Source organism: Neurospora crassa, linkage group I (assembly GCF_000182925.2).
Source record: "Neurospora crassa OR74A linkage group I, whole genome shotgun sequence".
NCBI lineage: Eukaryota > Fungi > Ascomycota > Sordariomycetes > Sordariales > Sordariaceae > Neurospora > Neurospora crassa.
In genome coordinates, this window is record NC_026501.1 from 4551640 (window position 1) to 4576097 (window position 24458).

Here is a 24458-nt window from a genome sequence, read left to right on the forward strand (position 1 = left end):
TAAGGCGCGAGCAGAAACTTCCCGCGAGGTCTTATATCTCTGGCGCAAGATAGCAAGCTCTATACCGAAGGCTAAACTTCTATCTATGGTTTGTCTGTTAGTGTCCAAATAGCGATGACTCCGCAGCAAAGCGATGATGAAGTTGGGTAAGCTTGCATATGTTTTGGCAGCACGGGAATCAGATGATCGTGTGGGGGATGGGGGTCAGCAGAGCGAAACAATGGAGATGTGGACAGTTGATAGGTACAAGAAGTTGGGCCTTTTTTATATTGGTTGTCAGGCTATTCCTGAATACACAGGTCCATATGTTCTTCTTGCTGTCACATTCTGCGTATAAATTCCTCGGGTCCCATGAACAACTGAAGCATATTGGAATACCAGACCAACTCATGATGCTATGACAATAGCGGCTTCCATTCCGTGGCGCTCGGCAGTTGGTGGCTAAAACCATGCCGGCTCATCCGGAGTTGCTTACTATCGATGCTTATGACCAGATATTAATGGGTGAGCATCGGGACACTGGTAGAATGAGAAGCCAAGCGGAATGGACGAAAAGTTCCCAGAGGCTGGCGCGGAAAGAAATACCAGCTACTGTACATGATCGCAAATCTTCATAGTGAAGCTTACCGAATATGCAAGGTGACCAGTAAGCATCTGGGTCATCCGAGACTGTTTGCCATAAAGGGGCATTTGTCTTGACAGCCACAAAGCAATGCTTCACGATCATCGTAATTGGTGTTGGGACGGCTGGGAGCTTGAATGGCACGCAAAGACCAAACTAGGGGTCGCGGGCAATGAACCTAACCGTTTCCGTTTGGTCCGTCATAGGTTTGGGAGCATGAAGGAAGGACGGGATTGCGAAACCGCAACAGACTAAAAACACGCTTTGGCAGGGGTGGCTGGGGGTGAACAAACTTACAAATATAAAGACAAAGCTGCCATCCTTGTGCTACTTCAGTCAACTTTGTGAGTGCTCGACGGATATGCCTATCGGCCCTGCTGTACATAGTAAATGAGAGTCCAATGACCTCTATGAACATCTCCGATAACCAGCTTGCTTGACATTCTTGACCGTTATTTTGGGTAGAGATGTATGGTGCTGAGATATATACCTTGCCGGGTTTGCCTCTCGTACCGGCTCGGTGCACATTGGCATCAAAAGCCAAGCTCTCTAGGTTGGAATGGTTGACCTCAACGAAGTGGTGAATGAGTGGATCGTTTCGCACCATGGCTGATCCAGACCAACAAATGGGACATGGAGCCTTCCGATCCCGCCGCGGGGGTTTTCTGAGGCATGACGGCGGAATAATTTCTTCCAGGTCCACGGAAGAAAATGCCGGGCTATCCATTCTGCAGCTGTCATCGCACCGTACGGAGATCGAGTTTGGAAGGATGAATACCCCATTCCATGTCCTCGGGACAAAAGATGAGAGAGGGCGAACACTTGCCCACTCGACTTTCCATAACATCGACTGAATGATGCAGCGAGGCAACGGCGATCGCGACTGGCGGTTGTCTCCCGTGGGTGCAAATGTCAAAAAGTGAGATGTCCAGAGCGGACGACAAGAGTGGAACTCGTGTGCTATCGCCGGTCTGCAACTAGGGATATTCTACCGAAAGGTACAGGCCAAGATGATGCAGGGCCTGTTCGGATTTTGGAAGTGTTTCCACTTGCTACATTTTGGCTTGCCCACTGCCACGCTGATTGACCCCTCCGAAGTCGAAGGCTCCAGGATCCCTCTTCAAAGTTTCGTCATTACCTCAGCTCGCAGGTACATCCTTTATTTGACCCCCTCCCTCCCCCCCCTTCCAATTGGAAATCCCTCTTCGTTGAGTAATCTCATCTTTTCCAACTTATTTATCTTGCCTTTTGCTTCTTGTTCTTCCAAACAACCAAACGCTTGAGAAATCGTAAACCAAGATACCCTACAAAAGCCTACAACATGTCTGGACCTGTGTAAGTCCTTTTCACTACCCCGCCTCCCCCGCTCTACCCGCCTGTGAACGTTCTCTGTTGGAAGCTCTCGATTCTGCCACGGCGCACATTCTGATGGCGGTCAGGATGTGACTGTGTGTCGACGAGGGACCTCCTTCAAAGAAGCAATAGTCCTCTCGCCGTGATGTGTGACGGAAAGAGCTTGCTTGCCCTGTTTGCCCTGCATACCAACTGAGTGCCTCCAGCGCTCGCCTAGCGAACATCATTGTTGGCGGAGCTGTGAAACCGGGCTCCCAGTCCCAATCTCAAAGTCAGACAAGTGCTAACGATGCCCCAAGCGCTGATATCGGCCTCATCGGCCTGGCCGTCATGTAAGTTAATGCTCGTCGAGCATCCCCCTCAACCGTGCCGCACGGGGCCTCGCTAACGTGGTGTGTAATAGGGGTCAGAATTTGATCCTCAACATGGCCGACCATGGCTTCACCGTCTGCGCCTTCAACCGTACCGTTTCCAAGGTCGACCACTTCCTTGCCAACGAGGCCAAGGGCAAGTCGATCGTTGGTGCCAAGTCCACCGAGGAGTTCGTCTCCAAGCTCAAGTCCCCCCGCCGCATCATGCTCCTCGTCCAGGCCGGCAAGCCCGTCGATGACTGGATCGAGACTCTTCTCCCCCTCCTCGAGAAGGGCGACATCATCATTGATGGCGGTAACTCTCACTTCCCCGACAGCAACCGCAGGACAAAGTACCTTGCCTCCAAGGGCCTCCACTTCGTTGGTTCCGGTGTCTCTGGTGGTGAGGAGGGTGCCCGCTACGGCCCTTCGCTGATGCCCGGTGGTGACGAGGCTGCCTGGCCCCACATCAAGGACATCTTCCAGTCCATTGCTGCCAAGAGCGATGGCGAGGCCTGCTGCGAGTGGGTCGGTGACGAGGGCGCTGGCCACTACGTCAAGATGGTCCACAACGGCATTGAGTACGGTGACATGCAGCTCATCTGCGAGGTCAGTAGCCCCAATGCACTCTGCCATACGTGGTTTTTGAGGCGAATGAGGACACCGATCTAACTGATGACTTGGTACAGGCCTACGACATTATGAAGCGCGGTCTCGGCCTCTCCCACAAGGAGATGGGCGATGTGTTTGCCAAGTGGAACAAGGGCGTTCTCGACTCGTTCCTGATTGAGATCACCAGGGATATCATGTACTTCACCGACGATGATGGCACTCCTCTCGTCGAGAAGATTCTCGACAAGGCTGGCCAGAAGGGTACCGGCAAGTGGACTGCTGTCAACGCCCTTGACCTGGGCATGCCTGTCACCCTCATCGCCGAGGCTGTCCTTGCTCGTTGCCTGTCTGGCATCAAGGAGGAGCGTGTCAAGGCCTCCACCAAGCTCGAGTTTGTTGGCCGTGCCAACAAGTTCGAGGGTGATAAGGAGCAGTTCTTGGAGGACCTCGAGCAGGCTCTCTATGCTTCCAAGATCATCTCTTATGCCCAGGGCTTCATGCTCATGCAGGAGGTATGTGGATGCGCAGAACAGAAACAGACTATCACCGAGGTGCGATTGCTAACGCTATTTTGATCACAGGCTGCTAAGGAGTACAACTGGAAGCTCAACAAGCCTTCCATTGCCCTCATGTGGCGCGGTGGTTGCATTATCCGCTCCGTCTTCCTGAAGGACATCACCGCTGCTTACCGCAAGAACCCCGACCTCGAGAACCTTTTGTTCGACGACTTCTTCAACAAGGCCATCCACAAGGCCCAGCCCGGCTGGCGTGACGTCGTTGCCAAGGCTGCTCTCCTTGGTCTTCCCACTCCCGCTTTCTCCACTGCTCTGTCGTGGTTCGATGGCTATCGCACCAAGGACCTCCCCGCGAACCTGCTCCAGGCTCAGCGCGACTACTTCGGCGCCCACACCTTCTTGGTCAAGCCCGAGTACGCCAACGAGAAGTACCCCGAGGGCAAGTACATCCACGTCAACTGGACTGGCCGCGGCGGCAACGTTTCCGCTTCCACCTACCAGGCGTAAAGAAAGTACGGTATGGAATGGATACGATGTATTGGTCAGGAGACGATCTAGACATTGGGAACGGTTGCTTCAGTGTTTTGGCAACTAACGAAAGGGTAAACACGTAAGATGCATCAGCCAAGATGCCGATTTATGGTATGAACTGGAATTAAAAAGTGGTACTTTAGCATGAACTGGAATTCGAATTTTTTTCTCCCACTCGCAGTGAACAAGAACTATGATGCTGTACCGCATTGAAACCAGTGAAGAATGCCTGCGATCCATGCCCGTCCGATCGTGCAGGGACGGAAGACTAGCTACTGCCGGCGGCTCAGGAGTAGTGAAGAACGAGACCGATGAGACGGACACTGAGCATTGAAATACAGCGACAAACCGTTGGTTCAGACTAGGGATTGTGGTTCCTCGCTATCTATGAGATGTCCTCTACGTGCCTTTCCACGTTCCATCCTGTCGAATGATGGTGTATACAGCGATTTTATAACCAGGCTGAAACAGGGCCACTGAGGCTCGAGTCGACATGAGGCTAGCAGCGGTTGTTGGAATCATGGCAAAAATAAATAAATTGGCTTTATCAAGATGCAGGTCACCCGTGAGCATTTGAATGGAGTTGGCTAGGTTGAGCGACGAGGTAGTCACGTGTAACTGTACACATCACCCCTTGAAAGTTCGTTAGCGCGGGACTTTACTACACACTCTTCGCAACTCAACGAATATTCCACCTCTTTTGATGCAAGAAGTTGGTATCAACCAGATGCGTTTCGAATAGTTTATACACTTTCTTCATTTTTCCGCTATGAATGTGGTTGTCCCGTTATTTTTCTGTGAAGTCTCGCAAACCCCGGTCACAAGAACCGCGCTAACAAACTTTTAAGCATTGATGTATACTGTTGTGGGGCTGCCGCCGCCAAGCGGCTCCATTGCCTGCCGCTGTAACTGGCTGGAACTTGCCCGCCTGCGTAGCTTGGTTCCTGGACGGAAAGTTCCCTTGTCAATCCACGAAGCGCGCAACGCCCCGGAAATCCACCTCAAACGCGACGGGACAAGGCACCTCGTTTTCCAATCATCATCCACGAGTACATCCGCCATTGACAACGCCAGAAGATAATATTAGCTTTACTACTAGCTCCCCGGATTGGCATGCTCACACAGGAATAATCCTCACTTCACAATATCTCCTCTTTCCAACAAACCTCACATTTTAACCTCGACCAAAGCACAATGGCTGGCGATCCGAGCCAAAACGTGCACCAGGACTTGGTATGATGTCCCTTGACAGCATAGCTCTGCATTATCCATTGTTTTGTCGATTGGTGTGCCTTTACAGACGACTAACCCAAACTTTTCTGATAGCTTCCTCATGTTCACCTCCTTTCCACCTTCCGCTATGCGTTTCAGCCTAGGGTCGAACTACCAGAGGTCACAAAGTGGTTGACGGCCGCACCCAAAATCGCCCGTGACACGGCTCCATTCTTCTGGACATACCTCGACTGCCCCAACGATGGGTCCATATACCTGACATGGCAACCTTCTGCCCGCAGAGGCGTTGAGTTCTCCAGCGATGGATATATATGGTCGGGTCCCGAGATCTTTTACCATCAGCCTGCCGGGAACGGTTTGGTATGACACTCTTTCTGAGGTTGCGGCGTTCCTGGGCGTGAGAATTGACTTTAGCGAATAGGTGCTCGAGGCTTACATCCAACGGTCGGGATTTAGACCAGGGGAGCAGCACACGATACACTCTCGAAAACGGTTTCGCCTCGTTCCCGGCCCAGCGCCAGTGCCGAATGCACCGCAGGTGGACCCTAATCTCTGGATTGTGCATTATGGACCTGCCGACAAACAGGACAGGATCCACGTACAAATGGTTTCCGTCAGCCCCCAGATGCAACAGGTTATCAACTATCGCCAGCAACTTTTCCAAATGGGCCAGATCGTCAAGAAGGAGTTTATGCTATCGGATCGTGTGAACTGGCCACAACTTCCCCTTCCAGGACGGGGTCAGTCGATGTACGCCCCGCCAATGCCGCCTCGCCACATTCCTCCGACAATGGCTTACCCTCCGCATCCGGGTGCAGTGGCCGGCTCATCCAAGCGCAGGGGTGGGCATGGACAGCCACCAGGAGCCCATCCGAGCCAGATGGCAGGCCAGCTGCAAAGCTTGGAAGGTGCTTTTGATGACGAGGAGGATGTGTCCCGTGGTGACCTTTTCGACCACCTTACGCCACGCGAGGTGAGCATCGCTCGGTATCAACAAAATCACGAATGGATGGAGGAAATCTTGTCTTCCCCCTATCAAATTGGCCAGATAGAAGTTTCCGACCTGGGACTGGGACGCAAAGGCGCGCTTGCCTCGCTTACAGAGGGTATTTTTGAGGCACAGAGTACCGAGGCGGTAGATCATGGGCCTAAAAAGCCTTATACGGGACACTTGGCCCCAGGGGTGGCAGACGAATTTCGCAAGCGTGTATTGGAGAAAAACAAGGCCGACATGGAAGAGATTGCGCGGATGAAGGCCGACCACGAAAAGGCTCTAGCGAGCCTGAGAAAGCAATCGGCTATCATGCAAGCAGAACAAGATTTGCGTTTCGCGGTTCAAGAAACTGGTTCGGAAGCCTGGCGCCTTGAGGGACGTCTCGAAGATGACGAGGACGGCAGTAGCCGGCAGGGTCAAAGGAACACCAGAGCACTGGAAGAGATTCTTGCCAGTGTTGAAAAGATTGTGGGGAAGCCTGCCACCGTTGTCCATGATGTTCACCGAGTTGAGGATGGTGGCTACCAAGAGTCAGCTCCTGAGCCAGAACCCAGCCTTCCATCGGTAGGACAGGCCCCACCCATGTCTCGCCAGCCATCGCAAGCCGGCTCTCAAGCTAGCGGTGCGATCATTGGTGATTCTGACATCGATATGGGAGGTACCGCGGCCGGCCTGCTTGACCAGATGAATACCGCCGGCGGTTTCTCGACAGCATCAACCCCTCAAGCTCTGAATCTTTCGGCGAACCCTTCGAGTGCTGCCACTCCTTCAGCCGCCAACGTGGCCTCACCTCAACCACCTGCAACTAACCAGGGTGGAAATGACATTAATATGGAGGACGCTGACGCAGAAGCCTCAGCGAAGGTTGCAACATCTGCGCCCGATCAAGTGCCCGTTGCTACTAACCCTTCGGGTGCCACAACTGCCTCTATCCCCCAACCGCCAACGACGGCTGGCCACAGTGATGCTGTTGGCGTTCCTGCTCAGCAGGTTCCCCAACCTTCGAGTAAACCCGCATCAGTGGCGCCCACCCCAACGGGCGAAGGTATTGACTTCAGCTCACTGGGCGATCTCGATACCGCCGGCGAGGCCCTCGCTGGTTACGACCCGCCTAGCGTGGGGCCAGGTGGCGATGATTTGGGAGATCTGAACATGGATATGGAGGACTCTGCGTTTGGGGATGCCTTCCACGAAGTCAGCCATAGTGCCGGTGCTGACCAGTCCTCTCCCGGGGCTGGGCTTGGTAGCGCCGGGAACACTCCACCTGTCTAGGCGGATACTGGTACCAACGCTTCCTTGCAATCAGCGCAGCAAACACAGAAAGACCTGGAGGGACGACATCAAAGTCTGGCACACAAGCGTGGAGGTCCATGGACTTATGAAACCGAGGAGGACGATAAAGCCCCCAATCAAGCCCACTCCGAGGACGCGGCTATGCAGAGATACGAATATATTTGTTTCCCTCCAGAACCTATAGATTGGTACGAGCACGAATGCACTTTGATCACACGCTTGTGGACTGGCTGGCAAGACACGATTCTGCTCACCGCTCAGCCTGAAGGGCGTAGCTTCAAAAATATCCAAAGTTCCCTTTTATCCTACAAAGCCGTTGACGAGGTGATGGAACGTCTAAGTAAACTCTGTTCCCCAGCCCATCCTGAAAGAGTTCATCCCTGGACTTCTGCTAAGGACAATTTGTTGCTCACCGCGGGAAGGTAAGGGTAGAGCTAGTCAAACCGTCCAGCGCACATTATTTGCCCACAGGGCTCTTGAAGTATTGAGAAGCCGTCACCGTAAACTCAACCCCAAGGAGACCCATCAAAGCGGAATGCCTTGCTGCTATCCTTCCACAAAGTGCACGGGACGGCTTAGTTTAGCCCGAAGATTCAAACGGTAGTACAAGTAACCAGGTGGTGGGCTTGAGTATGGGTTGTTGTCTGGTGACTTATTGAGTAATGGTCATTCAGGGTGAGGATAACTGATCATATCGGCGTGCATTTGTGCCCGCTCATGTTCATAGGACGCTAGGAGGATTGAGGCGTAGGGAATCGGTAACAGGTAGGGAGCATCCCATACTCCGGGCTATGCAACGAAAAGGAGAAAAGAACAAAATAGTGTAGTTTGGTATACACTGATCGAATCGCTTGCAACTATCGCGGTTCCACTTTATAGTCTAGATGGTTTTGCTGTAATGTTTTGGTCCCCTATACCACTCACTCTCTTTCCTTGCTGTATTCGCATATTCGGTATACGTAGAAGATGTGTACTACATTTCCATCAAGGTATATTTCACCTTTTGATGGTGTGAAAAGTTGGAAGCATGGCGTAGCAGTGCTACTATACATCAAACATCAAGTTTACTCTTGCTTCGTGTTAAAAGGCTTCCGTACCTTTGTTTTGACCTGTACTAGTAGTAAAATTGATGATAAGAAAACTTAGGTTGGTTTTGATACCCCTCTAATTGAAAACCTCTGGTTCCGTCTGGGAATAACATCTCCTTATCTTTATGTACGGCACAGCAAAGTGGCACACGATTCAAAAGTGCAGAACACACACACACACACACACACACACACACACACACAAAAGGTGTGTAATTCTACCACATTTTTTCCCGTTAAACTGATGTGTAAAGCTGTGTTTGTCTAGAATTTGTCTAGAATCGAGTCGGAGTTCTGACGGGGAACTTAACTACAAAATAAGCGATACACACCTCACGTGGATTTTACTACCTATGAACAATGAAATCCCGATAAAGCAGAGAGTCTTATCTATCCTTTTACGAGAAATCACAATACGGATTACATTGTCGATTTTTTTTTTTAGAATATTTTTTTTTTTTTTTTTTGGTTTCTCCACGGTTACGAAGAGTTGTCGCGGTGGTTCGCATTGTTTATTCTCAGACCATATAGAAGAACCTGTTTACTAGTCCGCGGTGCGTGTAGTGTAGTGTACTCGTAAGCATAAAAGCTTGTGCCACACAGCCTGGAATACAAACCTGGAGACTTTCTCTGGAAGAGAGTAATTGAGTGCATCTATTTGGTGTTAGACAAATTAGGCTTGCTAAACTGTCCTCGACTGAGGCCATGGGTTTGTGATTGGGTTCCCGCTTCCCTTTCTCTAACAATTTGGAACAACACCTTGTCGGAGATCGAGAGGTTTGACGTTGAGCAGGGTAGTGGCGAGAGGCCGTATGTATAAGAGTAACTGCCATCGCAATTTGTACTGGAAGGGGACTTTCAGATAGCCTGCTGAAACTTTACATTACAAATGCACGAGTATTGCAGGTGCCACATTGGCTCATCCGGTTTCTATTCGACTAAATGACTATAAGGTAGTGTAGTAGCGCGTATGCCTTTTAGTGTCAGCCGCTCAATGTCTTCCATCGATCCCCATCTCGAGCTTCGCAGTGGATGTCGTGACATGTCGTGTTGTGTCGTGACGTTATCGTAGTTGGAGCAGTCTTGACGCGAACATCGTGATTGTCCGTATATCGTTTTCTGACCCATGAAAGCATTTGGGTTCTTTCGGTATCAGAACTCTTCATCAGTAACCAGCAACTCGTGACAAGTACAACGTATGGGCTCATGAAGTGTTGCCAAAACCACCGAAACAAGGTATCATATCCATTTTGTTTTGACTCTTCGTCAAAGTTCATTCGGCGGATTTCATTCAGTCGGCACTGCCTCTATGACACATTTTTACTTGTGTACTGTTTCGTGCAGTTTTCCCCTGCCGGACCGGCCCATTGTAACTGATTTAACAAGCCCTCAAAGCAAGAACCGCGCCAGAAATGCTCAATTCCGAAAAGCCCCCACCCTTCAGCATTCTCATAGACTGCATTTAGAACTTGGCGAACTTCTTGACGGACTTGCCGGTGCGGGGAAGGACGCGGAGAACGTTGAAGCGGACCTGTAAGCATATCGTGTCAGCCTCGCCATTAAAGAAAAAGAGAGAGAACCGGTTGGTCGCTCGAAATAGCCTGACGCGTTTGGTGCTTCGCGCCAGATTTCAGGAGTCGTCCTCGGCCCCTCGGGAGGGTTGATATCGGAATATGGACGTACAGTCTTGGAAAGGGGACGGCACTGGCCAACAGTAACCTTGTCACCCTCCTCAACACGGAAAGCGGGGGAGACGTGGGCGGCGAGGTTCTTGTGGCGCTTCTCGTAACGGTTGTACTTGGGGATGAAGTGAAGGTACTCGCGACGGATGATGATGGTGCGGTGCATCTTGGTGGAAACGACGGTACCGGACAAGATACGGCCGCGGATGGAGACCTGGCCGGTGAAGGGGCACTTCTTGTCTGTAGTAGTAGGCAATTCATATCAGCCATTTGCTCCTCCTTCTCGTCTCATTTCGTCTCTCGTCAAATCGCCCCCTTTCCTTGCCGTCACCGCTCGCTTGCTCATGATATTGCTCTTGTTGTATCGTGTTGCGTGTTGTTCGCCTTCAATATTTCGTGCTGTCGCATGTTTTGTGCTCGTCGGTTCGCATTTCGCAACAAAGTCGGCGGGACGGTCGAGGAAGAGTCGGGCTGATCTGATAGACGTTCGTCTCACGGGTGTTCATGAAAACGTACCGATGTACTGGCCCTCAATGGCGGCAGCGGGGGTACGGAAACCCAGGCCGACGTCCTTGTACCATCTCCGGCCACCCTTACCCGGACGGGCAGACTTGACCTTGGTCTTGCTGTTGAGGAAGACTTTGAAAATCGAAGCTTGTCAGCGCGCCCAATTTCCCCATTGTCATCTTTTCCCTTGCATTTCCTCCCAGGTGCAAAAACTCACTGTGAGGCTGCTTCTGGAAAGCGCGCTCGCTCTGCACGGTCAGTTCGGTAGCCATCTTGCCGGTCGGGTGATGCCCAAGATGGTGCTATGGTACGTGAGAGGTGAGATTGGCAGGAAGGTCGAAATTCCACGGGGCTCACAATTTTGCCAGTTGGGGATATTTTTTGGGGCTTGAAATCCGAAAAAGTGTGGAAGCGGCGGTGCAAAGCCACACTTGAGCCGCCTTGACCACCAGGCACCTTAACCAGCACCGCAAAACTCTGCCCACTGAGGGGTGTCTTGGCGCTCGAACGACCAGCAATCGCACCACACCAGCCACAAGTGTGCCTTAGCCACATATGCCTCGCGCACTATCCACTTGCGACTGGCTGATAGCGGGACTGGACATGTCCAGAACCGCGAACCACAGTCCCCCCCTCCGCACTCACGGGAGTTAGGTACCTACAAGTTGCCGGGGCAGTTTGGGGCGCAAAACAGCGCCCTGGGATTTGTGTTTACGGCGCCCTTCATCCCCTCTATTATTCGCGTGTTCACTGTCGCAAAAGTAAACAGTCTGCCCCGCCGACGGGACCCGACCCTTGCGGCTGGAGGATCTGAGTGACCTAGCCTGAATCCAAAGATTGTGGAATGTCATGCGGATGCGCGACGCCAAGCAGGGGCAAAGTCGCGTCCAACTACCAAACCTAGGAAAAGAACGTGTAACTATACTATACAATCATCTATCCACCCACTTCGTCGATGCTGGTGCGCCACTTCATTTGTCGCCCATGAACAGCGGACACCACATACGAGACTCCAATTGAGAATTGGGAGAGGTAGAGCCAAACCCGTCAACGGCAGAAAGTCGACATGACGTCGCAACAAGATGTTACGCTCCCCCCGACGCGGATCCCGCGCAAATCGATAAGCGGCGGCTCACCGACGAAGAAAAGAGCAGAGAAGGACAATGCAACTGTTGATATCGGCGCTATGGGCGCTGGTCGCAAGAAGATGCGCAGTAAGAGCATGGGGCCAGGTAGTCTTGACATATTCAAGTCAGGCAATGGTAATCGCAGAGCCGTACGTTCATCAGCACCCCTGAACCCTTCCTGGTTAGGTAGTTAGACATGACACTTAATAGCCATCTCACTGTAGTCTCTGGCCGTACCATCACGTCCACCCCCAAGGTCCATTCTCAAGCCGACCTCGCTCCCAGAAATCCCTACATTCAAATCGCGACAAGCCGGAAGCCAGGTCAGCGGCACCGATCAATCGACGAGCTCATTTGACAGCGGCGAGGGCGGGACCAGGGTAGCCGTACGCACTGAGGAGGAGCAGCAAGCAGCTGCCCGAGAGCGCGAGGAAAAGGAGCGGGCGCAGGTTGAGAAGGACAATAACGAGCGAAGGGAAGCGCGCAGAAAGTCACTTGCCAACCGGAGAGTGTCCTTTGCCGCCGAAGCCACCCTGCACACCTTTCATGAGATCGAACTTCCCCAAGATTCGACAACGTCTACAGATACAACACGCCGCGCATCGTCTTCGACCGCCGCTCCATCCCCTGCCCCTTCGACCTTGGAAGCTCCTAAACCACTGCCTTCGCCCGATAATGCCGAAGATGACACCATTGCGTACGATTCCGACCTTGAGCATGCTGATAGTGTCGCTGAGATTCAAGCGGAGGAGATGACCGGATCAAGCGATGACTCGGATGTTGAAGACGGCACTATGATGACGGTAGAAGCAGAAGAGTTGACCTCGGCCTCTATAGCAACACCACGCTCGCATTTCAGCGCAGACTCGAGTGGGGACTTGGATGAGAACCTCCGACTTGCGGCCCGAAGAGCTGTGACCCAACGACTGGATGAAGACGAAGAGGTTATTGCTGGGTTCGCAGGATGGGGAAAGAAAAACATTGCGCAGGGAAGCTCAAGCCAAGGCAGTGGTCAGCACACCCATTCCAATCTCACACAGGCTGATCAGGTACCGGACACGGATATGGATGCGGATATGGATATGACCACCGCCGTGGGTGGAATCATCCGACGGATGAGTAGTCCATCACCTGAGGGAGACGATGGCGATGACATGGACATGTCGATGGACGTTACCAAGGCAATAGGAGGAATAATTGCACAACCAATACCATCAACCATCCAAGAGCATTCCGCTAGACCGGGTTCCAGGTCGCTTGAAGTTTCAACAACGTCGCGTGGTGATAGAACCATGGAGCTCCCAACAGCAGTAGGAGGAATCCGACACAGCAGGGTTTCGGATGTGAGCCAGTTCGACACGGATGCTAATGAGGACATGTCGATGGAGATAACCACGGCAATTGGTGCGGTGTTGGGCGGGACCTCGTTCGGCAACGCTCCTCAGGAATCTCGGCCGACGACGAACAGTGGGACGAACGATGACGAAGACGAGGCTTCCATGATGGATATGACTGTCAGTGTTGGCCAAATTCTACGGGACAGGCCCGGAAACGAGGCAAACGACACCCAAGCGATGGACATTACAGCGGTAGTGGGTGGTATCATCAAACCAGCCCCGACTCCTCAGCAGGGCTCGACAAGCCAATCAATCACGGGGCCTACAGCTAAAGAGAATATCCGGCCTCTGACATCTACGGCTGTGATTCGAACTTCTCCTAAGCGGCGGAGATCGGCGGTTGTAGATGAGAATGGAAGCCCTGGCCTTGCTGCCTTCCAGAACAATGGTCTCCGTCAAAGTTTGCCGCCTGCGAGCTCAATGGCAGCGGGGGGGCTGTCTAATGATGCACCAAGCTCGCCATTACAGAGCTCGCCATTGAGGAGCTCGCCCACCAGGATTCTGCCTACTCGAAGCTCTCCGGACAGGCGCCCTCTTGCAAGACAGCCCTCGCCAGGAAAGGCTCCAGAGACACAGCTGGGCACTCCGGTATCAAAACCTGCACCTAGAAGGATTGGGAGCCGATCAAGTTCACCTATACGCGCGGCTTCGCCCATGGCGAAAATCACACCACTCAGCCTGAAATCGAAGCTTTTCCGTCAGGATCCCTCTACTGGGCTTAACACTCCACGCATTGTGTTGACACCACAGAACCGCCGTCTTTCTGGAGTTGGCGCTGACCGACCGGGATTGGGCTCGCCTAAAGTTGCAGAAATTATCGATCGCCGAGATTCCATTGGAGAGGCCGCTCCCGACTTTATTCCCAGTCAACCCGATGGCCAACGCCGTGCTGTGGCCTTTGCGGACCCTCGAGTAATGGAAGCTGAGCTTGACAAAGAGAGGCGAGAGGAAGAAGAGAGAGAGAACAGTCGCCGGATTTTGGAGCGAGAAACGGATGGAGAGCGAGATCCCACTGTCAATTTGATGGAGATGATTCAGGGGCTCACGCCCAAGAAAAAGCCTTTACGTGGCCGGAAGAGCTTGGCCGTAGGAAGTGCAAAAGGCCTTTTGGGGAAGCGGCCCGTGGAGTTGGACCAGGATATTGATGAAGATACTCCAGAAAAGGATGGAGTAAAACGGCTGAAGGGACATCAAGGCAGTCCAGTCAAGAACATCAGGCTGCAGGCGCCTCCGTCCAAGGCCGAGACCACAACGGGCAGAGAGACCGTCTCTGAGTCTGTTGATCAAACAAGCAACAATACTGTCACACCAACTATACCGTCTTCGCCCACACAGACAATGACACCCAGAAATCAGGGTCGTTTCAAGGATGTCGCGAATGACCAGCCTACAATTACAATGGACTTTGACCACACCGGCCACATTGATGCGAATGCGGAGCCACGAGATGACGACGGAGAGCGCATTCATCTGCAGGACTTCCTCAACATGACGAGTATTCGGTTTATGGAGCTCACTACGACTAAACGAAGACACACTATTGCCCCAGGGGCTTCTCGAGACAGTACATCTGCGGAGGATAAGGATGTTACCTTTGAGAGTTGCGTGGTGGCTGGTGCCTGTACGGTGCCTATGCTAGAATTGTACCAGCATGTAGGTCAACCTTGCACAACACAATATCATGTCCCTTGCTAACCATCAAACAGTCCTGTCGTGAACTGAAGAAATACATCTCAGAGGGACGCCGCATTGTGCGCGATATCGAGACCGAGACCTTTGTGGAAAACCCGCCGTTGTTCAAGGAGTACATCTCGGCCACTCCGGAGCTTAAGCTTCTCATGGATAACCAGTTCAAGAACGTCAAGAGCCACGCCCGGCTATTGAGCAAGGCGATGTGGTATGAATGGCGCATGAAGCTACAAGAAGGACTCAAAGAGGGGCTCTTCAAGATCTCGGAAGGAATGGACAAGGACGACGAGCTTCTAAGGAAGCAGCAGGAGCTCTTGTCATCAGTCCTTCCCAGTCTGACCAAGCGATACGGAGCTCTTGAGCGTGAGTTGGAAAATCTTGAGGCTGTCGAAAAAGAGCTTGAGGACTGCGACCCAGAGGACCTTGAGGCTGCTCGCGCGGAGCTTACCGAGCTTGACAAGACCATTGCTGAGAAGAGCAAGAAGATTGAGGAGCTTCGCCAACAGGTCGAGGAACATCAGACGGGCGTTCAATCCCTGGCTGATCAGAAGCAGCAGTGCTTGGATGATATCACGGCGGCCGACAAAATTCGGGAGGAGTGCAGGGGGTGGAGCTTGACGGAGATCAGCTCACTCAAAGGTACGTGTTTACATTATGGTGTTGCTCAGGTTCAGTTCTAGCAGATACTTACATGTCGGCAGCTCGTGTCGACGAACTGGAGGAGAAATCCGGCTGGGCCATCAACAAGATCGAAGCTTCGGTGATGTTCATGACCTACAAGCGAGAGATCGAGCTCGCCTTCGACTTGGCCTCCTTCAAGCAACAAAACAAACAGGGACCCACTATTGACATCCGATACATCGCACACAAGCGCGAACGCAACGTCATTCCCTTGACACCAGAAAGAAATTTTTTCATCGAATGCATCAGCAGCCACCTGCAAGCTCTTTCAAAGTCCTCTCTATCCGTTAATCGCTTACTCACCATTGTCAGCGACGCGTGGGACAAGGCCGACGCAGCAGCCGAGCAGATCCGGCTTCTCAACCTGAGCTTTCCCACCAAAGTAACTCGGACATCCGACACAACCCTCGAAGTCCGCTCCTCGCTGCTTTTAGCACCTCTACAAACTCGCGTCGAAGTTTGTCTAGCCCTGGAGAAAATCTTTAACAACAAAAATAGCGACGCACTCGACGTAAGAGTCACATCAGACGCCAAGGTCCTTTACGGCGAGCAGTTCACCAAGTCCAAGTTGAATGACTTTCTCAAGAATAAGCTCGGGAAGCAAGTGCTTGGGAGAAAGGAACAGCAGCAAGCTCGCGGCAACAGAAAGAAACAGCAGCAACAGGAATGGAGTGAGGTCGTGTTAGAGTTGCACAAGCGGCTGATGGCGAAGGGTGCCAAGGTGGGGCATTCTGGGCAGACACAGTTGGCGAATGGGAGTGCGAATACGCAGCACCTGCAGGGCCCACAAGATCAGGGGGTGGCGCTGAAGTAAACAAACCTTTTGGGTTTGGGTCTTTGGGGATTCGGGAGGCTCAGGTGGATGGTGGATGGAGCAGGGGTTCGACAGCGGCTGAATGACTGCACCCTTATAGGATGACCCGTTGTGTACTCTACACAATGTTCACTTCGACAGCGCCGTGTTGTCTCGGTTAAATGCCTGAAATCGGATGGACGGGGAATTGTACGGATGGAGGATGTCCAAGTTTGGCTTTTGAGTATCGAGTATTGGTATGATGATAGATACCCTTGGCTAGATTATATTGTTTACTGGCTACTGATTGTTCTCGCTTGATTGACTGTCTTTGGTGTCTGTTTCTGGAAATACGATTACGCTATGCTGATAAGGGGTTCGCTTTGTAAATCTCAAATGCCATGCTTTTGATGGACAAAAATTGGGTTCTGATATATTTGCTTGGATCATTTTGGCGGTCTTTAGTCAGTCTACTTTGCTTGTGGACTTTTTGATATACATATTTTCCTTGGTGTGCCCTCAAGCTGAATTTCCTTTGTTGGCTGGCTGCTGTCTTTTGTCCTATAGCCTACTCCCTTGAGCCTTGACCAAGGAGAGGAAAAAAAAAAAAGAAAAGAAAAGTTCTCTCGTCTGGATTCCTGGGGACGCTTTCTATCACATGATTATTCTAGTCCACGCGTTCAGCAATGCAGAAGCAACCAAGGCTAAGACGTCAAAACGACCGCGACGCACAAAATAGGTGGGTATAAATGACTACCCTACCCTGTTGTTCAATTTTAAGATATGTCTCCGCCCCGTTACGCATATATCAAGATTACAATGATTATGAATTTCCCTTACACATAGTTGACCTTCACGAACTATCTACAAGGCATGTATGTAGGCTCATATAATGTCTTTGAGACCGAACAGATTCCAGGCTTCAATGTGGGCTGAAGGGTAAAAGCTGTAAAGGAACCAAAAATTTTAACCCAAGATCAAACTGAACGGTGTAGCGACGGCGGTTCAAAGCGTTAGCATTGTTGAGAGATAGACATGAAGTTGAAGGTTTACTGTGCGTATTCGAGGACCTGACATGACGTATGCAGCAGACATACACACTTTCAGAGTAAATGGACTACATCTGTTGATGTACCGCATTGGCGTGATAGATGATATTTGCGGCGATGACCAAACCCTTCATTTGACTGACTACCATGTTCCGACTCGTCCGGTTGGTTTAACAGTCATGATGATGTATACACACGGTACCTCCAATTTTGATCTTGTTAATGGACCAATGTTAAAATAAAAAGATATCTGGATCTTAATAGCAGAATGCACGACATGGAACGATGATCGCGAAACGTTTGCAGACGCTCAATGCGGTTAAAATTTGATGCACACTACGGCTTCAACACAGCTTTCTACCTATCTGTCTCAATTTGTCCAGGTATGCGCACCTACTTTTGGTTTCTGATATATGGGTAGATCCGATCGTGCAGGTCTCGTACAAATTGCACGATGTAACTTGCGATATGGCATACTCAATTCTAGATTATGTAGATGTCTGAAACACATCTTGCCTGATCACCCATTATAACCACGAGAAGCCAACAAAACTGTCTGAGAATATACCTGATGTTTGATAAAAACGTACGTATTGGAGGCAGTTGGTTTGGGGCGTTTGGAGGCAAGTTCAAAATGATGGGGAACGGAAAGTGAGTGTTGGAGAAAAGAAGAGAAAAAAGAACAAAAGCAACCTAGGATGGTGTATGGTAGGCAGCTAGCAGATGCCAGACCATCAAATGAATCCCTATCAGCATCAAGTTCGACAACCAAGCAAAAGCTCAAAGTTCTTGCAAGAAACCTCTTCATTGTCAATCCAACTCCTGGCCTTGACACATTTTTTGCATCCATTTCCTTGATTTAGGGCCTTTCGATTTGAGTGTCTTGATAGTAGCGAGAACGCCAAGATAGAACCCCATCTCCACCAAGTCATCGCACAAAACGCTCAATAAAGACGACGTAAAGGGAGGACTATGCATGCAGTGAATGGCCACGAGAGTGGAATTTTGATTCCCTGTGGACTGTAGTGTTTAGTTCCAAGCAAACACAAAAACCCAAACGGTGGAGTGCGAGTGTGAAGGGACTGTCAAAAAAGGACTCCAAGTGGTGCAAATTCACACCATTATCACCATTCGATACAACACCACTCTAACGCATCGTACTGCCAAAAGATTTCTCTCAATAATTGCTGCATGCGATGGGTGTAATCGACAGTCTTTCTTGTCAACATCACACATCCCAGGGTGATGACGTGAGAGTGTCCGCGCAGTGGCAGACAGCAAAAGTCAACTGAATTGTGATCATGTATCATCAAAAATACCTAATGGCCATTCCTTGATTGCACAATGAATCATGGTTATACGACGGGTAGCAACCCCTTTGGTCAAGGGCGACACGCCAGGCTGTCACGACCAAAGGCATTTTGGTGTACCTCTGATTGCCTGGAGCAATACTGTTTGCGCGCGTAGCAACATATAATGCCACCGATACAATTGACTGGAAGATCCGCATAGCATCCTATATGGGCTCCTCATCTGGCCTGCGTGCTCCCTTTGCGCTGTGATTCATAAAGCTGATCTGGTTCCCAATGCTTTGCTCTAACACACCCTTTCAACCCCGTATAAAGACCAGAGAGTATGCTTCACGGGCTGGGCTTTTTGCGTTCGCGACGATATCTCCCACCATTTTGGCACTCAGCTCCAAAACAGCCACCTACACTAGATATATCAACCGAAATTCAATCATTTGTACATGGAAAATATCTTCACTCGCCCGCTGTCTTTCTGGACACGAAGTTCCCAAGGTACTCTCTACCAGTCCCGACATTCCCCATCACCCAGCTTCGAAGGTCTGAGCTCGGCCTCACCCAAATCTCACTTTGCACTTCGTTATCTTCACCCTTAATAGCAGGAAATGCAAGACCGCATGACCCATCGATGGGGTATCCAAAGTACCGCACCTGCATATGACTACAAACGGCGACCCGAGGAGTCAAAAGTAAGGCGGAGCGACCATCAAGGTCCTCGTCGAACCGATACGTCTTGATAGGAGGATGAGTGTCCACAATCTGCCATAAAATAGCCCGATACGCACTGGCCGGAGCCTCGAGGTGAGGACGACCCCGCGATATCCTGAATTGTTGAAAGATTCAATACACGCCCGGTTACCTCAAACAGATAGGTATTACGCAGGAAAGGCTGCCTAGTGTTGGCGGGGTCTTGACAACAACACGGCTATCTTGAAGCATACTCAGAGGTACCTTCCTTTGTAGAGACCAAGAACACTGTCCAGGGTATGGGAGCAAAACCGTGGGGTCAGGACCAACATAGGGAAGCACGGATTAGAGCACAAGTGAAGCAGAGTGGCTGTCAGGATCCTGCAACATGCCTAGGAAGTAGATGGCTAACCTGAACCTGAACCTGGGCTCTGGTATTCCTCTTCACTGAATAGACTCGCTGCCACTGAATAGTCCACCTGATCAAGCGGAAGTGAAGGTGAGATCAAGGTGAAGGTCTTGCCAACCTGGATCCTTACCCCGCCGTCGAAAAGTGCCAGCTCAAAAGTGAGGCGGACCTGAAAGTTCAGACGACGGGTCCAGGTGACGATTTTGAAGGTTTCAATACCTGCCAAGTACGTACCAGGAGCCATTCACTCGACCGGTCTGCCGTTATTTTCAAGGTCGCCGGTCACTTGCCATAGTAACCACGGAGCAACCATACCGGTTGACCAACCAGAGGACGCCCTGGGAGCTATTTCATCCCAAGTCGGCCTCCCTCAAGCATATTGACCAGGTTGGCGCACCTTCCAACTACGATTTGAGTGAATGCTGCGGCCGCAGAGTATTGTGGACGGTACTTTAAAAACCCCTCCATCTCTCTCCCTCTTCCTCCTCTTCCTCTTTTCTTCTCTCATGCACCATCCGTTTTTTAACGTCGATACAGCATTCGCGATCGTTCAAGCAAGCCTTTGTCAAAGCAGCATCAGCAGCAACAACAACCGCAACAGCAACAACAATCGCACCCTCGCTTTGAGTGTGCCAGCAAGATGGAAGACCTCCTGAGCTGGTTTCTCACCATCGTGTGGTTGGGGGTTTGCGCCCTCACCACCGCTGTCACTCTCCCTTCCGGCCTCTGGGCCTTGTATCTTTGCAGTAAGTCGATGGTTTCTGGTCTAGAACGGACAGGCAATCAGTGATACTAATGCTCCCTCAAATAGCCATGTCAATCGCCCACCCCGTCGTGGCGTGGGAGAAAGCCGAGGTGATTTTTTGGAAGCTTGTCGAGAGGCTCCTTGAATATTTCGATCTCGTCTACCTCTGTCGGCTGTTTCTCTCGGTTTCGACTGGCCTTGTTCTTGCGGTTCTTGTCTTCAAGTTGGTTCGCATCGGCTTGAAGCATCCCAGGTATCGCAAGGTCTGTCGAAGAATCAGTCGCTGCGCCGAAACTGTCTGGTTTGTCGCCTCCAAGGGAGTCTCTGCTTGGAAGGTGTTTTCGCAATGGGTTCTCCGGTTCTCCCAAGCCGTTCGTCTCCGCCAACAACGCACCGGAAAGGTATACCTGTCCTTGGAGATGTGGTACCTTCCTGTTATCGTTCCTCGATATGTTCCTCCGCCCACCCCGGCACCTTTCATTGCCCCCGACAACCAGACTGTTGATCAGTCCGAGATGACCGTGGAACATCAGGCTGTTCCTCAGTACCTTCTTTGCCAGCGCGAGGGCTGGCAGGGTTCTGAGAATCTTGATGATGGTCATCTTGTGAACCGCAGCACCAGAGAAGACGTAGCCCGCCCAATTGCCAGCCCTGTTATTCCGGAACAGGCTGAGCACACCCAAGTCGCCAAGTCGACCCCGGCCGTCTCTGCTTTCGATATCGTCCATGCCGGTCCTGCCCCTCCTCGTCCGTCCATTCCAGAACGGCTCAAAGGTCTGGAACTGCTAATGGAGAAGACCGCGCGCGAAATGGGCATATCAGTCGAGCAATTCAAGACCCGTCAGGCAACGAGCTCCCCGACGATCGTTGAAGAGGCCGCGCCAGGTTCGACGGCGCCTAACCAGCCACAACTGCCCGAGGCCGACACGCAGCATGCTCCTCAGCCGATGCCCGTACGGAGCACCCGCTACGAGCGTGTGCTGAAGAAGCTGTCCAAGTCTCGCCGCCACGTCCCGGCCCCCCGTTATGATTTATTTATTTCGGACTCTGTCTATGAGGAGATGGTTCCTGAATCTCTCATGGCAGTGGCAGTATCGAGGCCGGCAGCTGTGGCTGAAGCACCCATTTCTGAACCGGTTGTCGTTACGGAACCAACTGTCGCTCCGGAGCCGATCCACGCGGAGATCGAGCTCACCCCCCCGGAGATTGTCATCACACCGCCCTCTCCAGTCTTGGTTTCTAGGACCATTGTTGAGGATCAGGTTGCTGGCAGTGGTATTTCCAGCATGCCCGACAAGCTCGCTCCCAAGCCTATCCTGACGGAGAAGCCTATTCAGGAGATTGTCACGGTCTCTTCTGTTCCGCCCTCTGTGGTATCCCAACTGCAGCTGAGCGAGCGGAACACCGTGTCCGAGCAGGAGATCGAGGATCTTAGACTTCGTCTTGAGGTCTTGCGAATTTCCCCTTCTGTTGCTGTATCTACATCTGTAGACGAACAGAAGACTGTTGGAAATGGCGTTCAGTCGCCTCTCCAGGTTCCCGTTCTTGCAACCCTCGCATCACCTGTTGATGACCTCGTTCCTTCTGTCGTTGATTCGGTGGAAGACTCCATCTTGATGGAGCCGGTATCAGCCCGTCCTTCGGACGATGATGTGGATATGGGTGAGGATTCATCTGTCTTGTCTCTTGCAGGACCTGTGTCCAACGGAGTGGCTCACAGTGAAGTGTCTCCGGACCGTGATCTGGCCATGACGGACATCGAAGTTGCGACTACGGTTAACGCTGGTCTATCCGACGACCAGCAGATGCAAGACGGCGATGACAGCCACCAAGGTTGGATGCACGAAGAGTCGCCCGTAGTCTCGTCGGAAATGGAGTTGTTTCCGCCACAGCAATCTCCTGAGACTATCGTTTTTGGTGGGCAAGCTGTTCAGCTTGTCCCGCTCGGCTCTCAGCAACCAATCTGGCAACTTCCCTCGATGTTTCCTGAAGGTCAGACCGACTTCAACTTTGAGTTCACGATGCCCTCTCTGATCCAGCCCCAAAATGTTGAGCACGACATGGTTGATGTTCCCCAGTCAGACATGGTCACGACGTTCTTTGAGTATCCCATGGTCGAAATGGCATTGCCTTTCAACTCCATCCAGACCGATACCACTATGGAGGGTCACTTCGATTATCCGGCTCCCCCTGCGCTCACCCCCGGCCAACAGCAACAACCCTGGAACATTGTTGAGCAGCCGACCGCAGCTACTTCCGATCGCGTCCTGGTCTCCGACACGATTGACTTCAACATGTTGGTGGATCCCAATCTCGACAACATGTTCGACAATGTGGTCTCGCCAATGGCTCCTCAGCCTAGTCCGGTTTCCGTTACCGCAGAGTCTGGCATGGGATTGGTTACTCCAGCTTCTCAGATTGTTGACAGTCAAGCTTCTCCTGTAACCTCTGAGCAGAGGCCGGTGGTTGCCGATATTCTTCCCGAGTTCGACATCAACTCGATTCATCCAGATCTCCGGTACGTCGACACGCCGCTTGATGTGGCAGTAACTCAGGGTATCGCGCCGGCGGTTGAGCAACCATCAGAGCAGGATGTTCCTCAACAGCAACCTGAACAGGAGGTTTCTCAGTCAGCCCCGGCTACCGACGAGTACCCAGGCGTTGAGGTGTGCGAGCCTGAGATGTGGGCTCAGCTCCAGGTGCTCCAGAACTATGTCCTCGAACACGATGCGGAAGAGAACAACTGGCAATCAGAGTATCCCGATCTTCCACAGCCATCAGCCTCGGAGTACCCTGAGCCCCCGGAGCACCCGGCCGAGGTAGATCAGACGCAGGAGTTGGGCTCGCCAACGTTCACCCCTGACGTTGACGATGGAGAAAGCAACGGCTCTCTTGTTTTGTCACCACCGGGTACACCTACTTCCATTCGGTCGTGGGACTATTCGCTCTTCGGGAGCCCTCCTCCGGTTTGCTCGGCGCCGACTCCCCCCAACCGGTCGCCCACTCCTCCTCGCTCTACTGGATTGGACTTCACCAATGCGGTGTTCCAGCCAACTCTCCCTGTCGGTGCACCGGTCTTGACCTCGATCTCGACATTCCAGCCAATTCTTCCCGCTGCTGCACCAGGCTCCAACCAAGCCTCGCCCTCCAACATCTTTGGAGAAGACTTCAGGCCTGATCATACCACCCCGGATGATCCCAATTTCCGGGTGCATGACGCGGTTTGGACCACGAATGAGATGGACAGGATGCGCCAGGCCTTCCTGGTTGGTCAGAGGCTCACTCAAGCGGATTATGCCTCGGCGAGTTTGCAGGTGGAGATAATGCGGCAAACCGAAGGGGCGGACATCTACACCGAGCATGAGGAAGACTCTGATTGCTCAATCGAGAGCTCCGACGAGGAGGTTAGGATTCCGATCAGCCAGCGCAGGATTGCGATGCCCAGGTCGCGGGCGAGCAGAGCGATGGCGACGGCACCGGCACCGGCACCGGCACCGGTCACTCCTTCAACCTCGGCAACTCCCCCTGCCGGTGAGATCATACCTCCGGCTGTCAGCGACTCGCCTGGCGAGGAGCAGGACGCCGAGAGGGATTTCACTGACCTTGAACTGGAGCTTTTGGGCATGGTCAGCGAGGACGAGGAGCATCCTCAGAGGTCCGATGAGGAGGGCCCTCAGAGGTCCGATGAGGAGGGCCCTCAGAGGGCCGATGAGGAGGTCATTCGGCGCAGGCCCCTCGCAAAACTACCAAGAAGGCGTCGCAACCTTCTTTCACACAGCAACACCGGCAATTAA

At 52.1% G+C, this 24458-nt stretch overlaps 5 protein-coding genes across 5 annotated transcripts; 4 read left to right on the forward strand and 1 right to left on the reverse strand.

Moving 5' to 3' along the window:
• The first annotated feature begins 1757 nt into the window (after positions 1–1757).
• Positions 1758–4676, forward strand: ppm-2 (pentose phosphate metabolism-2). Its single transcript, XM_959866.3, has 5 exons — positions 1758–1957; positions 2275–2307; positions 2379–2934; positions 3015–3449; positions 3519–4676. Exons 1-5 carry the CDS (start codon positions 1944–1946, stop codon positions 3957–3959), a joined length of 1479 nt encoding a protein of 492 aa, XP_964959.2. The 5' UTR covers positions 1758–1943; the 3' UTR covers positions 3960–4676.
• Positions 4677–4959: 283 nt separating this feature from the next.
• NCU03101 (hypothetical protein) lies at positions 4960–8413 on the forward strand. The gene is made up of 3 exons (XM_959867.2): positions 4960–5216; positions 5310–5576; positions 5638–8413. The coding sequence occupies exons 1-3, from the start codon at positions 5178–5180 to the stop codon at positions 7480–7482; spliced, it is 2151 nt and encodes a 716-aa protein (XP_964960.1). The 5' UTR covers positions 4960–5177; the 3' UTR covers positions 7483–8413.
• An 840-nt stretch (positions 8414–9253) lies between these two features.
• NCU03102 (40S ribosomal protein S11) lies at positions 9254–11238 on the reverse strand. Its single transcript, XM_959868.3, has 4 exons — positions 10998–11238; positions 10790–10912; positions 10275–10513; positions 9254–10122 (listed from the first exon to the last, which is right to left on the reverse strand). The coding sequence occupies exons 1-4, from the start codon at positions 11050–11052 to the stop codon at positions 10054–10056; spliced, it is 486 nt and encodes a 161-aa protein (XP_964961.1). The 5' UTR covers positions 11053–11238; the 3' UTR covers positions 9254–10053.
• Positions 11239–11452: 214 nt separating this feature from the next.
• NCU03103 (hypothetical protein) lies at positions 11453–16783 on the forward strand. Its single transcript, XM_959869.2, has 4 exons — positions 11453–12056; positions 12132–14957; positions 15011–15632; positions 15695–16783. Exons 1-4 carry the CDS (start codon positions 11847–11849, stop codon positions 16486–16488), a joined length of 4452 nt encoding a protein of 1483 aa, XP_964962.1. The 5' UTR covers positions 11453–11846; the 3' UTR covers positions 16489–16783.
• A 3776-nt stretch (positions 16784–20559) lies between these two features.
• On the forward strand, positions 20560–24458 carry NCU03104 (hypothetical protein; the record flags this gene model as incomplete). Its single annotated transcript, XM_959870.1, has 2 exons — positions 20560–20665; positions 20731–24458. 2 exons carry the CDS (start codon positions 20560–20562, stop codon positions 24456–24458), a joined length of 3834 nt encoding a protein of 1277 aa, XP_964963.1.

What these genes read in the sequence shown, in the direction of transcription:
- NCU03102 (XM_959868.3), bottom strand. Translation starts at nt 11,052, where the DNA reads ATGGCTACCGAACTGACCGTGCAGAGCGAGCGCGCTTTCCAGAAGCAG. An exon ending in CATTGAGGGCCAGTACATCG is followed by an intron (nt 10,514 to 10,789) that starts GTACGTTTTCAT and finishes CTACTACTACAG; the next exon opens with ACAAGAAGTGCCCCTTCACC. An exon ending in GCCGTCCCCTTTCCAAGACT is followed by an intron (nt 10,123 to 10,274) that starts GTACGTCCATAT and finishes ATATGCTTACAG; the next exon opens with GTCCGCTTCAACGTTCTCCG.
- ppm-2 (XM_959866.3), top strand. An exon ending in CTCATCGGCCTGGCCGTCAT is followed by an intron (nt 2,308 to 2,378) that starts GTAAGTTAATGC and finishes GGTGTGTAATAG; the next exon opens with GGGTCAGAATTTGATCCTCA. An exon ending in ACATGCAGCTCATCTGCGAG is followed by an intron (nt 2,935 to 3,014) that starts GTCAGTAGCCCC and finishes GACTTGGTACAG; the next exon opens with GCCTACGACATTATGAAGCG.
- NCU03101 (XM_959867.2), top strand. Translation starts at nt 5,178, where the DNA reads ATGGCTGGCGATCCGAGCCAAAACGTGCACCAGGACTTG. An exon ending in AAAACGTGCACCAGGACTTG is followed by an intron (nt 5,217 to 5,309) that starts GTATGATGTCCC and finishes CTTTTCTGATAG; the next exon opens with CTTCCTCATGTTCACCTCCT. An exon ending in AGCCTGCCGGGAACGGTTTG is followed by an intron (nt 5,577 to 5,637) that starts GTATGACACTCT and finishes TTTAGCGAATAG; the next exon opens with GTGCTCGAGGCTTACATCCA.
- NCU03103 (XM_959869.2), top strand. Translation starts at nt 11,847, where the DNA reads ATGACGTCGCAACAAGATGTTACGCTCCCCCCGACGCGGATCCCGCGC. An exon ending in TGCTAGAATTGTACCAGCAT is followed by an intron (nt 14,958 to 15,010) that starts GTAGGTCAACCT and finishes ACCATCAAACAG; the next exon opens with TCCTGTCGTGAACTGAAGAA. An exon ending in GGAGATCAGCTCACTCAAAG is followed by an intron (nt 15,633 to 15,694) that starts GTACGTGTTTAC and finishes ACATGTCGGCAG; the next exon opens with CTCGTGTCGACGAACTGGAG.